Source organism: Lagenorhynchus albirostris, chromosome 2, assembly GCF_949774975.1.
Source record: "Lagenorhynchus albirostris chromosome 2, mLagAlb1.1, whole genome shotgun sequence".
NCBI classification, from domain to species: Eukaryota; Metazoa; Chordata; class Mammalia; order Artiodactyla; family Delphinidae; genus Lagenorhynchus; species Lagenorhynchus albirostris.
In genome coordinates, this window is record NC_083096.1 from 141,241,260 (window position 1) to 141,265,992 (window position 24,733).

A 24,733-nucleotide genomic window follows, 5' to 3' on the forward strand; every position below is an offset into this window, starting at 1 on the left:
CAACAGTGGAACAATGTCCACAGATCTCTGAGGTCGAGACTGAAACATAAGAATCTGAAACCCAGCCAGATATCCTTCAGGCTTAAGGACAACAGCTGGTCATTAGAAGCATGTAAGACTTCAGGGAATACAGGATCCACGAGCCCTTCTTCAAAAAACTGCATACTTGAGACTTGCAATGATGTAATCTATATGGCCAATTGGATATCCTGGAATCGAACATCTAACAATGCTGGATAAAATATTTTAATACACCTTTTGAAGTTAATGGCTGAACTTAGCAGAAATAAAGTTTTCTGTGGCCAGGAACCAGTTGGGAGCCTGACTCTGGGGAGTTGAACAAGCATTAAAGTCACTGGGCCACTCCGAGGGCATCTGCCAACTTCTGAGAGTCAGAGCCTGAGTTTCCTGGGCCTCCTGCCAGGCACATAAGGCAATGTCTTGCATCAGCTAGAATGGGGTGTAGGCTCAGAGTCCCACATAAAGCCAGGTACCACAAAGGTCATCACCCTTAGAGAACAAGTGAACTAAAAACGTAAACCCTCCCACTGAAAGCAGACCGGCATGGTATTTTGAAGAAGATTCTTCAAATCAGTTGAAGTTCTGAATGCAAACTGTACTCAGAGTGGGACAAGACATTTTAACAAGCTTCTTTTACTTCCTCTGGATAACAAGATCATTCTTGTTATCCAGACCCAGAGAGGTCACCTTCAAATAGAAAAGCCCTTTCTTGATCATGAAGTAGAACTGAATTCAAACCTCTTGCAGTCTCCTGGGCAGGTTTTTTTCCCACCTTTGCCCATGCTGTTTAGCCCACTTGAATGCTCTTCTCCCTTCCCATACTCTTCAGGCTCCCATCCCAGATTATAGAAGTCCTAGGGATCCTAGAAGGCCAAGCCCAGAGGCTCCCACCCCCACAAAGCTTTCCTAGACGCACCTAGCTCAGAAGGGCTGCTCTCTCCTCTGTGCTCTCTGAGCTTTAGTCTTCACTCTAACCCATCATAGTCCAGCTTGAATTATGGTTATTGCAGTGCATGTCCACCCCCATCCCCCCTGCCCTAGGAGGTTAAGCTGCTGGAGGACCAAAGCTGGACTTTGTCATCTTTGCATCATCACTCAGCACCCAGAAAAGAATCAGTGCTCAATTAATGTCTGAAGCATTACATTGAAGAGAATTGAATTGGAATGTTTGGGATCTATTTTAGCTTTCTGAAAACTCCTCAGTTCCAGCTACTATTTGTTTAAAACCGGGATATTTCTATGCACTTATAGACGTGAATTGAAGGGGGCCCAAGGAGGCAGTTGTGGAACAATAATGATGGTAACCATAAGAGCCAACACTTCGATGGCATTTTCTCCAAGTCAGGCACAGTTCTGAGTGCTTTATTTATGAGTCCTCTGTGGGGTAGGCCCTATTGATACCCTGTTTTGTAATAGTTCAAGATACAAAAGCAGCTTAACCAAAGTCACACAGCCAGTAGAGAGCACAGCTAGGACTCTGGTTTGAAGTTAGAGATGGGGTTTGAATCTCAGCTTGTTACTTACTGGTTCTGAGAGCCTCCACAAGTTACTTAACTCTGAGCCTTGGTTTCCTCATCTGTAAAACGGGGCTAATAATCTCCTCTTTGCAATATACAGAGATTAAATAAGACTACGTATCTGAAAGTGCCTGTGCCTGATAGATGATTAACAACTATTTTTTAAAAAGTAAAATAACGACATTAATAATAACATGTGGCAACTAAGGCAGAGCCAAGGAGAATGTGTTTTCATGTTAGAAAAAATGCTTCCCAAGTCCATTCTATTATGTCATGTTGTGAACGTAATATGCCTCCCATATGGATGTTCTCTGGCAAGGAGCTCACAAGACAAAACCATGTTAGACAGGTAACACATACAGACTGAGTGTTCTTCCCTCCAGAGGAGGGCCTTCCAACATATGTTATTTTTTCTAATCAAATTACATTGGTCTATAATAAAAGCTAGAACAAGCTGACACACATTAGAAAAGACAGTGTAAATATCGCACTGAAGCCATCTGAACTAGCCTGATATTTTTTAATCATTCTGTATTAGCTTGCTGCATCTTAAAACATTTTCTTTCAAATCAAGTCACAGCTGTGTGTACTTTAGGCTGTGGCCATCATAAACAAATATGAAAAGAGGCAGAGTTAAAACAGATCAATACCAATGGTTATCCATTAGACTGATGTAATCTAACACAAATGACCATTAGGAGAATTGTGAAGAAATCAGAGAAGCAGAATTACAGATATGAGCTTCTGCATAACTGAATGACAGCTCTGTATTGCCTGTGGTCTAGTTTGGTCAAGGTTATAATGTTTTTAGGAAGCCAGCCCTCCCCACAAGTGGCTCTTGGTAAGTGAAGATAGTAGAAGATTCCTGGGTATGGAGAGCCAGACTTCTATGAAATATATTCAAAGATGGTAAAGTGAGTACCCGCCTCTTCTACAGTAGAATTGAAGACATATTACCAGGGAAACTCACCTCTCATCACCCCCACCACTTTCTGGTTTAAATCTTTTGGCGAGGGAAGCGTTCCCATTTGTACTGTCTGCTCCCATTCCTACTCCTTTCTCTTTAAATTCCTCATCTCTCTCTAAACACCTGGAGTTATCCCCATGCTTAGTTCTAAAAACCAATCTAGTTATTAAATTATCAATTCCATAAATGGCAAATTTGGTAAAATGAAGTTACTTCATTTAAGGAATGCCATAGTGGAGTGGCTGGATGTTCAGAAGGAAGCCCAGGGAGTGCGCCTGCTCTCACGCTGAGACGTTGTGCAATGAACAAGGTCTCCACGGTGGGGGCAGTGTGGAGTTGTACCTTCTTTAACACTCAGCTCACTTGCAGCTTCATTTTCTCATTGTAACAGTTGTTTGCTTGGATAAGAAAAATCTGGGCTAGTGATTCCGCTGGGGACACAGATCAAGAGGTAAATGTCAGCTGGGATGGGGGGCAAGCCAAGCCTTGAGAAGACCTCTTGTTGAGCACCTAGAACTGGGGGATCTGTCCAGATTAACTGTGGAGCTTTTCCAGAACAGCACGAACTTCTTCTGGACGGTAGTTCCAAGGGCCAGGTTTACCCTGCAAGAAAAATGAGTCAGCATTTCCAGATTTCCACCTTGCAGGAATATGTAGGTCTGGAGCTTAACTGAGAAATCTGGGCTGGTGATATACATGTGGGAGTCGTCAGGATGGTGTAGTCAAGGCAGGCACCCATGAGGTGGTTGAGATCACCCGTGTGGAGTGGCACCAACACTTAATGGGAAGACTGGACAGAGAAGCAGGAGGAAAACCAGAGCAGGTAAAGTGAATAGTTTTAAAAGGAGAAAAGGGGTCTATGCAAATAAGCTTCTCTTCCACAGTCAGACCTTCAGACCAGCCTTATCTACTTCTCCACCTCTCATCAAGTTCTGCCCACTCTGCATCAAACCACCTCTGCCTCTCCAGTCCCACAGCCCCAGTTCAGCCCCCTTCATCTTCTGTTTGGGCAGCTGCCACACCTCCCCCCACCCCCAGTCCTCAGCCCCTGCTCTCTCCAGTCCATTCTTCACCCAATAGGCCATGATCTTTCTAAAGTACCGATCTGATTGTGCCTCTCCCCTGCTCAAAACTCGTCAGTGGCTCTCTTTTGCCCTAAGATGTAGGCCAAACTCCTTGGTCCAGAATGAGCCCTTTGTAACAGAAGTGTCCCTGATTCTCCATTCACACCCTTCCCTAATGTGTCTCAGTGCCTCTCCCCACCCTCTCCCCTATATTTGCAATGGTTTTCACTCACCATGTTCACGTGGCTGGCTTCAGTCGTCACCTCCTCTGAAAGGCCTACCTTTCCCCGACATTCAGAAAATTTATAGTCTGAGAGCTAACTCTGTCCTGATGTCTCACACCCTTTCATTTACATATTGTCTGTGCTGGTTTTGTGCTATAACAGCAGAACCGAACCATGTCGACGGGGATTATTTGGCCCACAAAGTTGAAAATATTTACTATCTGACCCTTTACAGAAAAGCTTTGCTGATCCCTGTTCTGGAGTCTCACCGCACTCGGGCCAAGTTAACGTTCTATTTGTGTCTTCCTTATCACCTCAACTGTGAGCACTTTGAAGTAAGATGTGGGCCATTTTAAATTTGTGTTTGTGTTTACAGCGCTTTCCAGGGTATGGACTCGGTACCTAGCTTGCCTCAATCGTGCCACTTTACTACCATGTCACAGGAGAGAGGAAAGGAAGAAGGACCTGAATCCTCATGCTGTGACCCTTAGCACCCTGAGGATTCATCTGCAGGTTGTTGCTTGTTTCACCTGTGTGAGTAGGGCCTGTCTGACCACGTGAACATGGTGAGTGAAAACAGTTGCACTGCGGCATGATAGCAAAGGGTGTGAATGGAGAATCGGGGGCACTTCCATTACAAAGGGCAGAGGAGCATCCACGTGACTGGGCTTCATGTGCTTGCCAAGGCTTGAATCCCTTCAGCAGCTATAAAACTTAATTTCCATCCTCTCAGGGGAGGCTACCAGTGCCCACAGGGTTGGAGGCTATGCTTACTCCCCTCACCCTCACCAGGCTGGAAGCACTGAAGGGTGGTGACACAATCACCAGAAAAGAAGCCTGGACGTAATGTCTGTCTCGAATTCCTGCTTCAGCATTTCCAGCTCCTAACTGCAGAGTTGGTTCTCTTCTGGCCTCTATACCCCCTTCCACGTTCAGGCCTGTCTCAGGGATTAGCAGCTTCAAACTCTGCCACTCCTATCTCATCCCAGAGGATTTGGAATTGAAATCAGAGCCTGTGCAGTGTGGCCTTGGGCAAGGCAGTTTCCTTCTCTGAGCGTTGATACAAAGTCCTGTCTTTGTCCTCGCCCTCCCTGGCGCCCTGCCCCAGGTCACCACCTTGTACAGGATCCTGCCGTCCTGGAGCACGTACAGCCTCTCAGGCAGCGCTGCGTAGAGCTGACTGCTCTGGTTCTTCATTGTGTCCACCACCACGGGGCACTGGGGGCTCCTGTCCAGCAGCAGGCGGGCTGCCCGCAGGCGGTCCTGGAGATGCTGGTGATTCTTGATGTCCACGTTGTTCTTAAAAGCCCAGCCATCTGTAAGAGAAAGGCCGGACAGCAGCCCCACAGGCATGGCACCTACTTCCTGCCGGCCAAATACACCCCCGCCACACACACTTTTAACTGAGGGCTGCAGATGGAGGACTTCTCCACTTTGGCACTATTGACAACTTGGGCTAGATAATTCTTTGATACGGGGGCTGTCCTGTGTGTTGTAAGGCACTGAGCATCATCTCTGGCCTCTACTCACTAGATGTCAGTAGCGTCCCCCTGCCTTCGATTCGTGACAACCAAAAATGTCTCATATGTTACCAAATACCCCCTGTGGGACAAATATTACCCTCAGTTGAGAACCACTGCTGTAACACCATCTCCTCCAGGAAGCCTTCCCTGACACACCCAGCTGTGTGATATTGGGTGAGCTCTTTAAATTCTCAGTTTTCCCATCTGTTAAATGGGATTAACAGAACCTACGTTGCAGATGGCTGTGAGGCTTACATGAGAGAACATTGCAGAATTCCCAGCACTCTGCCTGGTTCATAGTAGATGCTTGAAAGATATTGGGTTTGTTTTGCCTGACTGCCCCCAAATAGCAGACGGGTGGGAAAGAAGCCGGTTTTCTTTTCTTTTTTTTTTTTTTTTTTGCAGTTTTCATTCTATACTGCAGGTATTCTACTACTTTGCTCTGGAGATGCCCCACCCCCACCACCAAACCAAACCCATTTAAGCTTCTTCACTTTAAATGGAAGGGGATTTTCAATTGGCCTCGTTTGCGAGGTGCCCATCTGCCTACTTAAAGAGAGGGTACTCATTAGCTATGGGCCCACAGGTTGAAAAAAATAACCATAAACTGCTACTGGCCTTGCCCTTCTACTTGGGTAGAAGGTTCTTTCAGAAGCCACGTGGCTTGCATTTATACTAATAGTTGCCTCCCAGGGTAATATAAGTTGCTGAAATCCATCAGCAGAACTGGCCCCACCTGCTCCATGCTTCAGAGTCCTCTCTGCTCAGTACCTTTCCCCTAGGAAACCCAGCTTTCAGGAGAAATTTCTCAGTGGCTTGAGGTGGACAGCCCTGGGTCCAGGAAAGGGTTAAACCTGCTAGTCTGATTCCAGGAGAATGGGGGAGGAGACAGGTATCAGGACCAGAAACAATTTCTGGGAGGATCCAACCCCTTTTGTTGCAATGTGTACTTTTAGAGATCAAAGCGGGATCCTCTACCACCTTATTACTCCAAGTGTGGTCCCTGCGCTAGCAGCCTCAGCACCACCTGGGGAGCTGCATAAAAATGCCAAGTCTCAGGCCCCTCCGCAGCCCCACCGGGCCAGAATCTGCATCTTTATAAGATCACCAGGTGACTTAAGTGCACTTTAAAGACTGAGCAGCGCTGACCCCACAGGTAAATCAGCTTCGGCAGCGCTTTGGCCATCAGCTATGAGAACATCAAGGCATCGCCTCTTCTCAACGGTGGACACCACAGACACCTGTAGGTGCCCAGGGTCTCTTTCTTTACTTGACGGCAGCTGCTCTCCCAAAGCGTATTTAACAAAGAAGGCACATTGTGCTTGCCTTTGCTCTCCTGATACCTATGCTGTTTGTTTTGAATTTTATTTTGGAAATGTTCAAATATACATAAAAGTAGAGAGAACAGTTTAATGAATCTCCATGTACCTGTTACCCTATGCTAATATTTTAAGTTGCCCCAAAGCCTTACATGAGGATAGAAATGGGCAGCTAAATGAACACAGTGTTAGGGTGAAAGCAGTTCTCCAACCTCTGGGTGCATATGAACTAAGATGCAGCGGGCCTAGGGTGGGGCCCTGAAATATGCATTTTCAACAAGCAACCCAGTTGGATCAGACATGAGGGATCTAAGGACCACACTGGGGAAAGGGCTGCTGGACCAGCTTTGCTGAAAACGAATCAATAGCAATCTCTACACTTACAACACGTGGAGAAGCCAGCAAGGCTAATACTGGCCTAAATGCTCACTTATTCACCCAACTATTACTGAGCACTGACTCTGTGACATGTACTGTGCCAGGTGCTGGGTGACAGATGATCAAAACAGCCTCTCATCTTGTGGGGAGATGGGTGAGTAAATGACTCGTCCCCCTCAGCCACATGAGCCTTCTTGCCTTCTCCAATCTCTGGGTTTGAGACTTGGGCCAAACTCATGTGTTCAGTCCCCATGAAAATCAGGGAGACAGGGATGTGTCTGACCATCTTATAAAGTTCAAGGGGCTTAGACCAAGCTGTAGAAGTTTCAGGAAGGGACATGTCTGCCCATCGTTAGGAAGGACTTTCTCACAAACAGCTGTGCAGCAAAGGAACAAGATTTCCCATGAGGTAATGAAGATGAGTCATCACCTATTAGGGGCTGAAGAAAGGATCCCAGCCCCAGGTAGAAGCTGGCCCAGAGCAGTGGTCCTCAAAGTGTGGTCCCCAGTCCGCAGCTTCGGTGTCACCCGGAGCTGGTTAGAAATGGAAATTCCCAGGCCCCACCCCAGATCTAACTCAGACTCTGGGGTGGGGTCCGGAAGTCTGCTTTAACAAGCCCTCCAGGCGCTTCTGGTGCTCACTGACGCTTGGGAACCACTGTCTGAGATGAACCACAAAGTCCCTTTGAGCTTGGAGAGGCTTGGAATGGATTTCACAGGTTGCTATAGAGCCGCCATTTCACTTGTGACATTTCAGGTCTAAATTCCTTGTGACTGTGCTCATATTAGCTCCTCTCCCTTGGTTTCCCTATTTATCCATTCAGAATGTTAGATGGTCTCCCAGCTAGACCTGTCGCTCCAGGTTTTCTGCTCTGTGTGCCTAGTTGAGAGCACAGACTGTGGAGTTAGCGAGTGGTGGGTAAACCTAGCAGGGACTGGGAGATGGTAGGTCCTCAACAAATAGCGGCTCTTTCTCTCTCTCCTCCTCTTCTCCCTACCCCCAACCTTGAGCAAAGGGGGGGAGAGAGAGAGGGAAGAGGTGGAGGCAGGCAATCTTTCTTTTTTACCTGATGCATGTGCTTCTTCAATGTAAATGATGAGAAAATCTGCTATGGAACTAAAATCTTCAATAAGTCTCTTGAATTGGTCAAACTTGAAAATAAATGAAGGTCAGGTGCAACTTCCAAAATTCAGCACCAGTGGCCTGTTGCCTGAAACAAATAGAATCACGATCACCCAATAATCGACACACAGCATTTCTTTTGCAAGCACCATCTTCACTCCTGCTTTCATTCTATTACCTTTATTTCCCCTCTAAGATGGAGCCGGGGCACAGTGCGGGATGGAAGCCTGGAGCGCGGGATTTAGCAGAGGCTGGAGCCAGTTTACTCCACTCCAAAATGAGGGGATTCTATCAGGTGGTCTCAGCAGACCACCTGCACTCACTGGGTGGTAATTAAAATAAGAACAAGGAGAGTCCCTTTCATGCGGTTTATAAGGCAGGCACACATCTATTCTCTCATTGATGTAATTAGTATACTACAAGGTGGGTGATTTTTTTCCCCCTGGTTTATAGGCTGGCTCCATGTCACACAGCAGGTCAGTGATGGAATTAAAATTAACATTGTGGCTTCTAGATTCTCAATTTGGTGCTCTTTCCATTCAAAGCACCTCAGTTTCCTCACCCACAAATGGACATAGTACCAATACTTACCTTATAGGATTGTTCTAAGGATTAAATAAGTTAAAACAGAAAAGGGCTGCCCATAGTAGGTGCTCAATAAATGTAAGCTCTTATGTTCTTAGCTCTCATCTCCTCCCTGTGAAGTGGGGAGCAGTGGAGGAGACTCCACAAAGGGGAGTGAAGCGTGGGGACTGGCCACATAATCGGCTGGGCCAGGGCAAAATGAAAATGCAGAGTCCCTTGTTCAAAAAGTGGGAGAAAGTGCCGTTAAATACATTAAAATATAAAGTTTTCTTGTGCAGTATCTCTCTTGCCCTGGCATGCTGCTTTTCAGTTGCTGCTTAATGTCATGCTCCCCTGGACACAGGGATATTCATAGGGCAAATGCAGACTCTCACAGTCACCCAGGAGCCCCCAAACTCTGTGCTTGTGGCTGCTGGCTACCAGCTTTCCTTTCCCTCCAGCCACCAGACCAATACACCATGCCCCAGCCAGGAGCACAGAAACTGAGCCAGACATATCATCTTCCTACCTGCCATCACCCCAACCCACAGACTATTCCAACCTCCATGCACGGACATGCTAGGTACCTTGATGAGGGGAGAGGGGGCAAAAAGCTTCTCCCGCCAAGTCACCCCCAGTCACTTGCCAAGTTGCTTCATGGCGCTGTCAGCCCAGGCTAGGGATGACCACCTCTACGCCCTAGTATGAGATGCGGTGGGATGCCCACACCTGACCCTAACCTTTCCCATACCTTGGTCCAGGCCCTCTCTGGGGCCAGAAGGTGGTAGCAGTCACTGGGTGGGAGCAGAAATGAGGCTGGATAGGCTGGGGCACTGGGAGGGGAGGAGTGGGCCTTAGAGAACGTGTTGGGGGCAGGGGGGCTGTGGGAAGCAGGAGCCTGTGTGAGCCAAGGCTCCAAGTGTTCAGGGCATGTTCCATTGTGGAAAAGTCTTCTCTTACAAAATGCAAATTAAAGATAAAGCTATTGGACTTCCCTGGTGGCGCAGTGGTTAAGAATCTGCCTGCCCATGCAGGGGACACGGGTTTGAGTCCTGGTCCGGGAAGATCCCACATGCCACGGAGCAACTAAGCCCGTGCGCCACAACTATTGAGCGTGTGCTTTAGAGCCCGTGAGCCACAACTACTGAGCCTGCATGCCGCAACAAGAGAAGCCACTGCAATGAGAAGCCTGTGCACTGCAACAAAGAGTAGCCCCCGCTCGCTGCAACTAGAGAAAGCCCGCACGCAGCAACAAAGACCCAACACAGCCAAAAATAAAGAATAAAAAAATAATAAATAAATACATTAAAAAAAAAAGATAAAGCTATTAAGAATTTCCAGACAGCTACTGCAGAGCATTCAGCCCAAGCTCAGGGCCCTTCTGAACATGGCACCCTGTATGATTCATTAGTCCCGCGCCCATGAAGTCAGCCCTGGTGGGAGTCTTCTGTAACTCCCCCAGTCTAGGCTGGGGGTAACTCTAGGGAGCTGCTAGCACCCCGTGGCTACTTATGACCAGAGCTGACATCGCTGAACCCTTACCGTGCACCTATTAGAGCATGGCAGGTCCCGCACTGTGACATGGCCGGTTTGTGTCTGTATCCCCCAGGCTACTCATTGCACCTGAGGGTAGGGCCTGTCCCTCATTCTTCTTCATGTCCCCAACATCAAGCACACTCTCATTCCATTACAAGCATTTACTCAGCGCTCATACTGCGCAAGGTTCTCTGCCGCACACTGGGGATTCAGCAGAGAGCGAGAGCAGCAGGTCTCTGCCTGCATGCAGTTGGGGTTCTGTTTAATGGGGAGACAGGCAGGAAGCAAGCAAAAGCATCAATGAAGTAATTTCAAGTTGTGATAAGTGACACAAAAGAGACTCTAAAGGAGTGACCTCGTTGAAGACAGGTGGGTCAGGGGAGGCCTCTGAGGAGATGCCATTTATCCTGAGAAACAGGAAAGAGCCAGCTACGTATGGGCAAAGGCAGGAGAAGAGCATTCCAGGCAAACGGGCTCCATGTCCAAAGGCCCAAAGAAGCACAGAGCTTGGTGTGTTCAAGGACCTGCAAGGCCACTGTGACTGGAACCAGGCCAGGGGCAATGAGAGACATGACTGGAGAGGTAGGTATGGGCCAAAGCAGGCAAGCTCTCCTATGCCTTGTATAGCAGCTGGATTTTCTTCCAGGCACAAGGGGACATCATGGAGATAAAGTAAGGATGCTGGATATTTGTTGCAATTTTGGCTGCTCAGTCTCTAGCCCTCCTTCCTCCTTGGAATTTATAGTTTGTGTACTATTAATGGGGGAGCGCGCCCAGCCTTGCTCTGTAGAAGGCAGGGGGGCCAGGTCCATTCTCGCTCCCAGCAGCCAGGGCACAGGCAGTGACCCAGGCTGACTGGACTTTCTCACATAGCTCTTTGATTCTGGAGTTACTGAGATGGTAGAATTCTTCCACGGCCCAGTGGTAGTGCCCCGTCAGGGATGGTGGAGTCCTATAGTGGTGACGAATTCCCATGGCAATCACAGTGACAGCAGCTTCCAGGCCCAACTGTTGATGCTAAAAGATGGTCCAGGCCCAGTGCTCCAGCTGTGGTTGACTCTGGGGAGCCTGCAACATCTTTCTAATACACTTTGTACGTGTGTAAATGTGTATGACTAAGAAAATCAGAGTGAGTTTCTGTTGCTTGCAAGGCAGAACTCTGACTGCTACAGTAGGCTGTGAGATGAAAAGTGGTCAGCTAACACTTGAAGATCACTCTGGTTGCTCAGTGGCAAAAGGACTGAGGGTGAGAATGGAGGCAGTTGGGGGCGTTGGTGGAATCCACATGAGAAATAATGGGAGTCTGGGCTAGTTTGTGTGCAGTGGGGAAGGGGAAAAGGTAGAACTGACAGGACTTGTTGATGGATGGGGAGTAGAGGGCATCTTAACTCACTTGTGGTTTATTGGGTTAGTTATTCCCTCACCTCATTCTGCAAAGGATTTGAAGCAGCTTATACATATAATAAATAAAATTATTTATTTATACATATGATAATAAAATATCAAATAAAAATGTAAAAAAACCATGGCGCTCTGAGAGGCACAGAACAGGTCTCATGCATTCATTATAACTGAGCTAACATTTGACTCCGAGTTTCCATGTGGCCAAGGAAAAGGAGAAACATGATTACTTATATATTCCTCATTTTTCAGTACCTGAGGAGGAAGCAGGCCAGTTTCTCTGGAGATACAAAGTTCTCCTCGTCCTTGTCTCACAGATTTCCTCATAAGAGGCCCTAGGAGGCATTGAGAGGGCCTCCATTGGTCGCATCCTCACCCATGTGCAGGGTTTGCCCAGGTCACAGCAGGAGAGGCTCAGAGGCCAGTCATGGCCAAGTGGCCAGCCACTGGCCTCCAGTGACCCCAGGGAGTCACCCTTCAGATAAGAACAGAGGAGATTTAAGGTCAGGACCTGTGCAAAACGTGAGCTGTCTGGAATTTTGTTCTCAATTGGATAAAAAAAATGCACCATCCACTGGTTAGGACACTGGAAGAAGCAGAGCCATTTGTTTAATTATTTATAGTGTGTCTGGGTGCAATGACCAGTAGTGAGGGCAAAGTTTAAACTTAGTTCCCTGCTTTCCTGCTAGCAGAGAGAGGAAGGATGGGCGCAAGTGGGTGGCTGTACCGGGGGCTGGCAGCCTGCCCATGTCCACAGGCCGCAGTGCAGAGGACACCAGTTCAAGAACATCAGGCAAGACTGGCAAGTCCAGTTTGTTTGCATAAGTGGGAGAACGGCTCTGTGGTGGCACTAGACTCGAACCCACCATTGGTTACCTTACTGGTTGACCCCCAAACCAGTAAATCAACTCTCTACGCCAGGCTCTCTCAGCAGAGAAAGCTAGTTTATAGTTGACCCCTCATAAGTATACCTGGAGAGATTCTAGAAGATTTTAAATGGGGGCTGAAATAAATCCTGTTTCAGATTAGCTGCTAGGTTCCAAGAAAAGAAATCATCCGGACTTGCCTTCTACCCCAACATGCCAGTTAATGTTTTGCGGTACATGTGTGTCTGAGAGTGTGTGTATGTCTTGTGTGTGCACATACATGCAGAGGATAAGAGGTGGCTGGGAATTTCTCTGAGCCTCTGTTGTTTTATCCAACAACAGAATGTACACTAGCTGAGAGTCCTAAGGCTCAAGTCTGGTTCTCACTCTACAAGAACTCTTTACCTTTACCTTCCTGGGCCTTTGCATCTGAAAATTGTAAAGGTTGCTTTAGATTATCTGTAAAGAGTTTTCCAGACTTTCCAGTCTGTGGCTCTCAAATGAGTTCATATTTATACCTAAAGCATACAACAGAGCTTTTTAGTGAACTGGTGGGTTTCCAAAACACATACAGGATGTTTTTCTAATAAGCAGAACTGATCATGTTAACTTCCTGCTTGAAAATCTTTCTAGAACTCACCAATACAGGATAAAGGATACCCTCTTTGCTAAGACGCATGAGGCCCCACAAGCTCTGATCCCTGATGATGTCTCCAGCCTCATTCTTCACCCCTTCATACCTCCCACACCCCACTTCTGCCAAACTGACTGAAGCCCCTCCACATATCAGACCTCTGCTGCTCCTCCCCTCTGCGTGGCTCTGGTCACCACTCTCCTCTTCCTCACCCACCTCAAGGCTTCGGTCCCTAGACCATCAGCTCACCATCCTCTTCTCCAGGAAAACTTCCCCTGGCCACCTTCCTACCCCACCTGACTCCTCCCGGAACTGCTGGGTCCCCTCTCCCGCTCCATCATCTCCCTCTGTGAGCTATGAGATCTTCCAGTTGTGTTGATTTCTGTGTTGTCAGTATCTATTATTTCAGGGGACTCTGGGCCAATGTGCTGAAAGCCAACTCTATTTTATAAATAGAGTTTTCTTTTGTCTCTCAGACTCCTTCTCTCTCCATCTTCAGTTTCAGGTGTAGCAGCAGGGAGCAGAGACAAATAGAACAGTCTTTAAAACGTACGCTGGAAAAAAACAAAACGTACACGGGCTCACTGGAAGGTAAACAGTTAAAATAAGCAAGTGAATGCTGTGAATTGGCCGTGAGGCAAGTTGGCTTTCATGGAACCGATCACTAGACCGTCAAAAGTCAGCAAATTGGCCTGGTTCTATCACAGTGCTTGGCACGAGGTAGACGCACAGTAAAGATTAGCTATTACTCTCATTGCTCTTATTATCAGTGGTCACTTAGTGAATGTTTATTGAATAAATAGAGGTCATTTCAGCACAATGGTTTAAAGTCATCAGCAAAAAACTCTTCCCCTTCCGTCTGATTGCAACACTTTTCAAGCTATAAAAATCTTACTCATTCTTCAAGGCCTAACTCCAAAGCCACTTCCTCCAGGAAATCTTCCAAGCCCTGCAGGCAAAGTTCATACCTTTGTCTGCCCACCTCATGGAACTGTACGGATTTGTTTATTACATCTGTCTGTTCCGTGGAACCATACATTCCTCAAGCAAAACAGCAAGCTCTTTCCTAGCTCTGAGTCCCTGGCATCTAGCTGAGGGTCTGGCTCATAGGGAACGCTCACAAATGTCTGTTGAGGTGTATTGAAACAACAGGGTGAAGAAGCCCTGATTCTGGGTCTGACTTGGTCTGTCACTGGCCCTGTAACCTTTGCTCTCAGTTTCCTCCATTTCCGTTTTAAAATGAAAACATTGGATCAGGTCAGCCTTTCCCAGAGGTTGTTCTTTGGAACCAATATGATGATGATAAGATTTTCCTCTGGTGGAGAGTGGGGAGTTGTATGTGTATGTTAGGAAAATTAAAGTAGAAAATTAGTCAGTGCTGTGTTCAAGTTTGGTTTGTTTTTAAGCTTCAGGGTGTCTTGGAGCCTTTTATATGTCCATGTGCACGATGAACTTCCAGGAGGAGAGTATAGTATGCAGTGTTTCCCAAACTATTTTGACCAGGGAACTCTATGTAGTAAAGCACATGTGTGGGATTTGGGTTCCAAAACACATGCTTTGAAAATTACTAGATTAGCCAGCTGCCTCAGGGGTCTTCTCTACTCTGCTGTGTCTATACCCTGAGAATTCAGAGATGAATCAGACACAGCCCTGTCCCAAGCCTCCCCACTGGGCGGAAGGATGACACTTGAGCTTCAGTAGCCGGGTGCTGGGTAGGAAGGATCAATGTCCAGGAGAGGTGCAGGCAGAGATCCATGAGTTCAGAAGGGAGGGAGAGCAGGCCTCAGTGAAGGGATCTGAGCTGGCTTCACAGGGAGAGGCACGAGAGCAGGACCCTGACGATGAGGAATGTTGGTGACAGAGGGGAAGGGCCAACACACCAGCAAAGGCAAAGAGAAGGGAAAGCACAAGGCATGTAAAGAACCAGCAGTTCATCTGGAGGCAGTGGGCCTGAGGGGAAGCCTGCAGGTGAAGTTGGGAAGAAAAGCTGGAGTCAGATCAGGAAGGACCTTCAGCACAAGGCTGAGCCTGGGTTTCATCCCAAGTGCAGATGGGGGCTGCTGAAGGTTGGTGAGCTGGGGCACCAGTCATCCAGGAATGTGCTTGTGGAAGGGGAATCTGGCAGCCATCCACAAGTTCGGTGGGAAGAGATGGCAAGACGGGGAGGAGGAAGGACAAAAAGGGAAAACTGACCAGAGAGGCCTTTAAGAACCCAAATAGAGCTGGTTTGCCTGGAAGAGAGAGAGAGAGAGAGAGAGAGAGAGAGAGAGAGAGAGAGAGAATCTTCAACAGATATTTACTGAGCAACTACCATGAGCCAGCAGCAGCCAGGGGGACCCAATAGTGAGTTAGAGGCATGACCTCCACCTGCACAGAGCTTGCAGGCTAGTGAAGGAGACAGACATTCATCAAATACCCACACATAATTACAAACCACAATGGGTGTGATAAAGAAAAGTTTAGGATGTTAAGCATAGAAGAGGGAGTAGGCCAGGGGACCGGGGGTTGGCTTGTCTCAGGCAGTGTCACTGGGCAAGAGTGGACCAGGTGTGGGGTGGGGGGTAGGGTGGGGCGGCAGTGAAGAGCATCCCAGGCAGAGTGACTGTGCAGTAAGAGAGGTGCTGAAGGAGCTGACAGCCAGTGTGGATGGTTTGCGGTTTGATTGCCTGGGAAGGGGACGATGCCACTTAGAAGAACAGAACCCAGGAGAGGTGCTAGTTTCAGGAAGTGGGAAGAGGACAAGAAGCCAAAAAAGAAGCAGCTGGATTAAGTAGCATTCAGGCTTTCCAACCCACCTGCCCACCCCCATCAAGCACCCCCATCCAAGCACCTCTCAAGCTTGGACCAGCCTCCTGACCTTGCATGAAGTCCCAGATGTTGCACCTCTGTCCTGACAGGCGGACCACGGGGCAGTTTGGGGCTAGACCCCCTTGCTCCGTCATGTCCTCCAGTCGCTGCCAACGGACCTTCAGGATGAACCAGAAATACTGGGCACTGAAGAAAGTGGGTATCCAGTTTTCATAGGAGAAGTGGGGATTCTTGGCCATGCCAGTCTTCTCACTCATGGCCAGGATGTTCTGCTTGACTCTCCTGGGAAACAGTGTCAGAAGCACTTTGCCCATGGCCACGTGCAGGCCCACCTGAAAGAGCACCCAGAGCCTCTTCAGCCACAGCCCTGGCAGCGGCAGCCCCATTGTGGCAGAGCCAGAGCTGGCTCTGAGGCTGGTGGGCAGAGCAGAAACCGCCGGGCCACAAGGGGTGGAGCTGAACAAAGGTGCAGGGTAGCAGCAGCCAACCCGGATATGAAGAAGGTGCCAGGACAGAAGGTGTTTGCCTTCCTGTCAGTGGAATGGAAAATTCCAAGCCAGGTGCTAAAGGTCTGTTCTAATGATCATTTCTGATTCTTTGCCTTAGCCTTTGAGAGATACTTGGACTGGGAAACTTCAGATCTTAAATTCTCCCTCTGATAAATTTTAAAAACAAAAACTTTAAAAGGTCACACTTAGAGGGACTCTGTGTTTCTTTAGAAAGGCTCTGCTATAAGTAAGTTCTAATGTTAGTCTTTTAATAACGTAAATTGTTCTTTCCTACTGAAGGATGCTTTTCCCACTCACAGCTTCTAGCTGGTGGTTGAGAGTTTCTGGAGGCATAACCCTTCCCAGAGGATCTGGGTCTGGAAGCTCTCCAGGTAGACAGAACTGGGAAATCTGGAACTGCGCCTCCACTTAGCACTGGGGGTAGAGTAATAAATACAACACTCTGCTCTCGGCAGGGTGCAGTGTAGAGCAGGAAAGGGTCAAGTAAACAGAAAATTACCATTTAGTGTGTTAAGTACAGAGAGGGAGGTTGAGTGGGGGCTATGGGAGCATGGAGAAGGGGCAGTTTATTCTGTTTAGAGAGGTCAAGAGGAATTCCCCAAGGAAGTGATGTCTATGCTGAAACCAGAAAGACAGAAGAGCAAGCAGTAAACCAGGCAAGTGGGGTCAGTGGTCCTGGTGGAAGGAGCCACACGTCCAAAGAACTACAAGCTAGAGAGAGCCTGGCTCATCGGAGAAACTGAGAGAAGAATCACAGAAGCTCAGAGAGGGAAAGTGTCTTAGAAAACATCGAAAACCACTTTCTTTTTTAAGCAGGGAAACTGAGGCCCAGAGAGGGGAAGTGGCCTCAGGCCAGTTCTGCCATTAATAATTTCTAAGGAGTTAATTCACAAAGTTTAAGTTTACCCCTCCTGAGACATTTACATAGCTGTGTGTTAGGGCAGAAGGAAGAATGACAGGAAAGTGGCTGTCACCTCTAAAAAGTGTCAACCTTGGCCTCTAGCACACAAACTTTATTTAGAGAAAGAAAAACCGTCTCCAGAAGATGTTCTCTTTCTGAGCATATCAATGCAAATGCCACATGCTGTGCCCACAAAGTGCAGGCACCTGCCTCTTCAAGCCATAACAACCCTCATGTGTATGTAGCATTTTGCCAGGTACAAAGCAATCTTATATCCCTGGTGTCACTTGTTTTTTCCTGTTTTTGTTTGTTTTTAAATAGGCTATTTTTTGAGCAGTTTTAGATTCACAGCAAATTAAACAGAAAGTACAGTGAGTTCCCGTATACCTCCTGCCCCTGCCCATGCACAGCCTCCCGCACTGTCCATATCCCACCAGAGAAGTACATCTGCTACAACTGATGAACCTATGTTAACAAATCATTATCACCCAAAGTCCATAGCTTACATTAGAGTTCACTCTCGGTGGTGTACAATCTATGGGTTTTGACAAATATGTGATATATACGTATCCACAATTATGGTATCATAAAGAGCAGTTTTGCTGCCCTAAAATCCTCTATGCTCCACCTGTTCATCCCTCCCTCTCCCCTGGCAACCATTCATCTTTTCAGTGTTTCCATAGTTTTACCTTTTCTGGAATATCATATTGTTGGAATTATACAGTATGTAGCCTTTTCGGATTGGTTTCTTACACTTAGTAATTTGCATTTAAGAAACCTCCATGTTTTGTTTTTTTTTGCTGTATGCGGGCCTCTCACTGTTGTGGCCTCTCCCATTGCGGAGCACAGGCTCCGGACGCGCAGGCTCAGCGGCCATGGCTCACGGGCCCAGCTGCTCCGCGGCACGTGGGATCTTCCTGGACCGGGGCACGAACCTGTGTCCCCTGCATCGGCAGGCGGACTCTCAACCACTGAGCCACCAGGGAAGCCCACCTCCATGTTTTTTCATGACTTGATAGCTCATTTCTTTTTATCGTTGAATAATATTCCATTGTCTGGATGTACCACAGTTCATCTATTCACCTAATAAAGGACATCTTGGTTGTTTCCAAATTTGGGCAATTATGAATAAAGCTGCTGCTATAGCCTGAATGCTTGTATCTCCCCAAAATTCATATGTTGAAACTTAATCCCTAAAGATGGTATTTGGAGGTGGGGTCTTTGTGAGGTGATTAGGTGATTAGAGTAGAGCCCTAGTGAATGGGATTAGTGCCCTTATAAGAGAGACCCCAGAGAGCTCCCTTGCCCCTTCACCATGTGAGGATGCAACAAGAAGGTGGCTGCCTAGGAACCAGGAAGTGGACACTCACTAGATACCAAATCTACTGATCCCTTGATGTTGGACTTCCCAGCCTCCAAAGCTGTGAGAAATAAATTTCTGTTGTTTATAATCTACCCAGTCTATGTATGGTATTCTGTTATAGCAGTCTGAATGGACTAAGACAGCTGCCATAAATATCTGTGTGAGGTTTTTTCATGGACTTGTTTTCAACTCATGTGGGTAAATAGCAAGGAACACAATTGCTGGATCTTATGGTAAGAGTATGGTTAGTTTTGTAAGAAGCTGCCGAACTGTCTTCTAAAGTGGCTGCACCATTCTATATTCCCACCATCAATGAATGAGAGTTCCTGTTGCTCCACATCCTCACCAGCATTTGATGGTGTCTGTGTTCTGAAATTTGGCCATTCTAAGAGGTACGTAATGGTATCCCACTTGTTTTAATTTGCAATTCCCTAATGGCATATGATGTTAAGCATCTTTTTATATATTTATTTGCCATCTGTATATCTTCTTTGGTGAAGTGTCTGTTCCAATCTTTTGCTCATTTTTAAATCAGATTATTCTTTTTTTAATCGTTGAGTTTTAAGAGTTCTTTGTTTACATTAGATAGCAGTCCTTTATCAGCTATGTCTTTTGCAAATATTTTCTCCCAGTCTGTAGCTTGTCTTCTCAGCCTCTTGACAGTGTCTTTTTCAGAGCAGATGTTTTTAATTTTAATGAAGTCCAACTTATCAATTCTTTTTGCATGAATTGTGACTTTGGTGTTGTATCTAAAAGTCATCACCAAACTCAAGGTCATCTAGTTTTTCTCCTGTGTTATCTGCAAGTTTTATGGTTTTGTGTTTTATATTTAGGTCTAAGATCCATTTCAAGTTAATATTTGTGAAAGGTGTAAGGTCTGTGCCTAGATTCATTTTTCTTGCATGTGGCTGTCTGGTTGCTCCAGAACCATTTGTCAAAGAGACTTTCTTTTCTCCTTTGTATTGCCTTTGTTCCTTTGTCAAAGATTACTTGGCTATATTTGTGTGGGTCTGTTTCTGGACTCTCTCTTCTTTCCATTGATCTATTTGTCTATTCTTTTGCCAATATCATACTCTCTTGATTACTATATCTTTAAATTAAGTCTTGAAGTCAAGTCGTGTCAGTGTTTCAGCTTTGTTCTTCTCCTTCAATATTGTGCTAGCTATTCTGGGTCTTTTGCCTCTTTGTATAAACTTTGAAATCAGTTTGTCAATATGCACTAAATAACTTGCTTGGATTTCGGTCAGTATTGTGTTGACTCTATAGATTAAGTTAGGAAGAACTGGCTCTTCCTATTCATGAACATAGAATATCTCTCCATTTATTTAGCTCTTCCTAGATTTCTTTTATCAGAGTTTTATAGGTGTCCTTGTATAGATCTTCTACATATTTTGTTAGATTTATACCTAAGTATTTCAGTGTGGGGGGTGCTAATGTAAATGGTATTATGATTTTAAATTTCAGATTCCAATTGTTCATTGCTGGTATATAGGAAAGCAATTGACTTTTGTGCATTAGCCTTGTATCATTCAAACTTGCTATAATCACTTATTAGTTCCAGTAGTTTTTTGGTCAATTCATTCAGATTTTCTTTTTTCTTTTTTTTTAATTTATTTATTTTATTTATTTTTGGCTGTGTTGGGTCTTCGTTGCTGCACGCGGGCTTTCTCTAATTGCGGCGACTGGGGGCTACTCTTCGTTGCGGTGCGCAGGCTTTTCATTGTGGTGGTTTCTCTTGTTGCGGAGCATGGGTTCTAGGCACGCTGGCTTCAGTACTTGCAGCATGCAGGCACAGTAGTTGTGGCTCGCCAGTTCTAGAGCACAGGCTCAGTAGTTGTGGTGCACGGGGTTAGTTGCTCCGCAGCATGTGGGATCTTCCTGGACCAGAGCTCAAACTTGTGTCTCCTGCATTGGCAGGTGGATTCTCAACTACTGTGTCACCAGGGAAGCCCCATTCAGATTTTCTACATAAACAATTGTGTAATCTATGAGCAAAGAAAGCTTTATTTATTTCTTCCTGATCTGTATACACTTATTTCTTGTTCATACTTCCAGTATGATGTTGAAAGAGTGGTGAGAGGGGATATTGGAAGAGATTACTGAGAGGACATGACCACTGGTTAACCTGTAAGCTGGACTTGGGCAATCAGAAGCTCCTCACCTCCTCCTCTGTCTTTGGAATGTGTGTTCTGCTTGCCTTCCCCATGCTAGAAGCTACCCAATTATGCAGCCTGAGATAGTAATGTGATGCTGAGACAATCTGGATGGTATATATGACTGAACCCAGTTAAGTCCTCTGTATAAACTTTTAAGATAATGGTGGGTGTGTTCAGAGATCTACTTGTCTTGTGGCTGCCCAAGACAAGCCTCGTAAATCCCCTTGCTTATTTAAAATGCCATCCTGCCACCTACCAATCTGGAGTGATCTGCCTCTTTCTTTGGTCTCTCCCTGCCTTCCATGTAAGGGGGCCAGTTTGCAAACCATCAGGGTATATTCTTGCCTTATTCCTGATCTTAGCAGAAGAGCTTCTAGTTGTAACATCATTAAGTATGATGTTAGCTGTAGGTGTTTTGTAGACGTTCTTTATCAACTTGAGGAAGTTCCCCCTTTATTCCTAGTTTGCTGAGAATTTTTATAATTAAGGGGTGTTGAATTTTGTCAAATGCTTTTTCTGCATGTATTGATATGATCATGTGATTCTTATTCTTTAGGCTTTTTATGTAATGGATTACAGTAATTGATTTTTTAATGTTGAACCAGATTTATATATCTGGAATAAATCTCACTTGGTCATGTTGTATAGTTTTTTTTATTATTGTTGGATTCAATTTGCTAATATTTTGTTGAGGATGTTTACATCCATATTCATGAAAGATATTGGCCTCTAATTTTCTTTTCTTGTAATGTCTTTGTCTGGTTTTTGTATTAGGGTAATGCTGGCTTCATAGAATGAGTTAGAAAGTATTCCCTCTCCTTCTAATTTCTGGATGAGATTGTAGAAAATTGGCATAATTTCTTCCTTAATTGTTTGGTAGAATTCACCAGTGAACCTATCTGAGCCCGTACTTTTTCTGTTTTGGAAGGTTATTAATTATTTATTCAAATTCTTTAATAAGATACAGGCCTATTCAGATTGTTTATTTCTTCTGGTGTAAGTTTACACAGATTGTGTCTTTCAAAGAATTGGTCCATTTTACTATGTTATCACATGTGTGGGTATAGAATTATTAGTATCCCTTTATTATCCTTTTAATATCCATGGGATTGGTAGTGATGTCCCTTCTTTCATTTCTGATACTAGAAACTTGCATCTTCTTTCTTTTTTTCTTACTTAGCCTGGTTTATCAATTTTTTTGATCTTTTCAAAGAACCAGCTTTTGGTTCATGGATCTTCCCTATTGATTTCCTGTTTTCAGTTTCATTGATTTCTGCTCTAATTTTAATTTATTTTCTTCTGACTACTTTGAATTTAATTTTCTCTTCTTTTTCCAAATTGCTAAGGTGGAATTTATTAGATTATTAGATTATTATTAGATTATTAGATTTTTGATTTATTTTGAATTATTAGATTATTGATTTTAGATTTCTCTTTCTTCTTCTTTTTTTTTTTGGCCACACTGCACTGTTCATGGGATCTCAGTTCCCTGACCAGGGATTGAACCTGGGCCTTTCTTTTCTAATATATGCTTTCAATGCTATTAATTTCCTTGTAGGTACTACTTCTGCTGCATCTCACAAATGTTGTTAAGTTGTATTTTCATTTTCATTTAGTTCAAAATATTTCTTAATTTCTCTTGAGGTTTCTTATTTGGCCCTGTGTTATTTAGAAGTGTTTTGTTTAATCTACAAGTATTCTGGAGTTTTCCAAGTATTTTTCTGTTATTGATTTCTAGTTTGATTCCACTGTGGTCTGATAGCATATATTGTATGATTTCTGATTTATGTTTGTTTTGTTAAGGTATGTTTTATGGCTTCAAATGTTGTCTATCTTGGTGAATGTTCCATGTAAGCTCGAGAAGAATGTGTATTCCACTGATGTTGGGTGAAGTGGTCTATAGATGTTAATTACATCCAGTTGACCAATGGTGCTGTTGAATTCTCCTAAGTTCTTTCTGATTTTCTGCCTGCTAGATCCATCCATTTCTGACAGAGGGGTATTAAAGTCTCCAACTATAAGAGTGGATTTGTCTATTTCTCCTTTCAGTTCTATCAGTTTTTGCCTCATGTATTTTGATGCTCTGTTGTTAGGCACATACACATTAAAGCTTATGCCTTCTTGGAGAATTGACCCCTTTATCATTATAAAATGTCTTTATCCCTGATAATTTTCCTTGCTCTGAAGTTTGCTCTGTCTGAAAGTAATATAGTCATTCCAGCTCTCTTTTGATTAGTGTTAGCATAGTGTATCTTCTTCTATTCCCTTACCTTTGTTTTTGGAAAGAGTTGTTATGTAAATTTATTAGAACTATATGATCTACATTTGCAATCACTGGCCCTATTACTTTATTTTTGTTTTTTTTACTGTGATAAAATACACATAACATAAAATTTACCATTATAACCATTTTTAAGTGTATAGTTCAGTGGCATTAAGAACATCCACATTGTTGTGCAGCTATCACCATAACTCTTTTCATCTTGTAAAACTGAAATGATACTCATTAAACAATAATCCTCCATTCCCTCCTCCTGCTAGCTCCTAGCAACCACAATTACATTTTCTGTCTTTATGATTTTTGACTACTGTAAATACTTAATGTAAGTGGAATTATACAGTACTTGTCTGTTTATGACTGTCTTATTTCACTTAGCATAGTCCTCAAGTTTCTTCCATGTGTAGCATACTGTGAAATTTCCTTCTTTCTTAAGGATGAATAATATTCCATTGTATGTATATAAAACATTTTTCTGGGCTTCCCTGGTGGCGCAGTGGTTGCGAGTCTGCCTGCCGATGCAGGGGACACGGGTTTGTGCCCTGGTCCAAGAAGATCCCACATGCCGCGGAGCTGCTAGGCCCGTGAGCCATGGCCACTGAGCCTGCGCGTCCGGAGCCTGTGCTCCGCAAACAAACAAACAAACAAACAAAAAACATTTTGCTTATCCCTTCATCTGTTGATGGACATTTGGGTTCCTTTCACATTTTAGCTACTGTGAAAACCTGCTTTCCTTCTGGGAATTTGGAATTTAGGTACATGCTAGACAGAGGATGACTATGTGACTAGCCCCCAGTAGAAACCTTGGGCATTGTTCTCTGATGAGATTCCCTGGTAGATGATATTTCACCCATGTTGTCACAGCTTGTTGCTGGAAGAGTTAAGTGTATCCTGTGTGACTCCACTGGGAGAGAACCCTTGGAAGCTTATGCCAGGTTTTCCCTGGACTTTGGCCCCATGTGCCTTTTCCCTTTGCTGATTTTCTCTTGTATCCTTTCACTGTTAAAGCATAGCTATGAGTATGACTATAAGTTCTCTGAGACCTCCTACGTATCATTGGACCTTGGTGTGGACCTCTGATACACCATGTTACACAGGCTGCCCATAAATATTTCAAAACTCCAGTAATTCTGTTATTTTCAGCAGTACATCAACCATCACTTTGGAAGCTGACAATTATTTAGAATACAAAGTAGTTATAAATATGTATAACTGAAATCTAAAAAGTGGTTAAATATGTTTTGCCCTTCCTTTCCAATTGCAGATATGTGTTGGGAGTTGGGATTCTTGGTGCTATAACATCAAAACCAAAGGAAAGAATCATTTTATTATTCTAGAAGCTAATCCTTATTTTAAATGAAGAGGCAATGAGTTTAATATACATATCTTCATTACTGATTGATCATAAGTTATTCCTTTATTCTCACTGAAAAACTTTTCAGGTATGTATTTGTATAAATCAATTCATTATTACTTTTATATCTTATTGTTTATTTTCTTAATTTTTAATAACTTTGATTTTCATTTATTATTATGGTTACATTCTATTACTGGCAAGAGATCATGGTTTTCCATTTCATG

At 44.8% G+C, this 24,733-nt stretch overlaps 2 protein-coding genes across 4 annotated transcripts in view; one reads left to right on the plus strand and one right to left on the minus strand.

Moving 5' to 3' along the window:
• Window positions 1–24,518, plus strand: part of IFT25 (intraflagellar transport 25) — a 70,161-nt gene extending 45,643 nt beyond the window's left edge. The window contains exon 6 of the mRNA XM_060140015.1: window positions 24,411–24,518. Coding sequence (XP_059995998.1) covers window positions 24,411–24,512 — 102 coding nt within the window. The 3' untranslated portion in view covers window positions 24,513–24,518. The remainder of the gene's footprint in view (window positions 1–24,410) is intronic.
• DIO1 (iodothyronine deiodinase 1) lies at window positions 1,362–16,573 on the minus strand. Of its 3 annotated transcripts, XM_060139996.1 has the most exons (5): window positions 16,278–16,335; window positions 15,995–16,103; window positions 8,081–8,224; window positions 4,910–5,109; window positions 1,362–3,108 (listed from the first exon to the last, which is right to left on the minus strand). In XM_060139996.1, exons 1-5 carry the CDS (start codon window positions 16,329–16,331, stop codon window positions 3,040–3,042), a joined length of 576 nt encoding a protein of 191 aa, XP_059995979.1. In that variant the 5' UTR covers window positions 16,332–16,335; the 3' UTR covers window positions 1,362–3,039. The 3 variants fall into 3 exon arrangements, with proteins under 3 accessions (XP_059995979.1, XP_059995977.1, XP_059995980.1); XM_060139994.1 differs by having other exon boundaries at window positions 15,995–16,569; XM_060139997.1 differs by lacking the exon at window positions 1,362–3,108 and having other exon boundaries at window positions 4,949–5,158; window positions 15,995–16,573.
• Window positions 24,519–24,733: the final 215 nt, after the last annotated feature.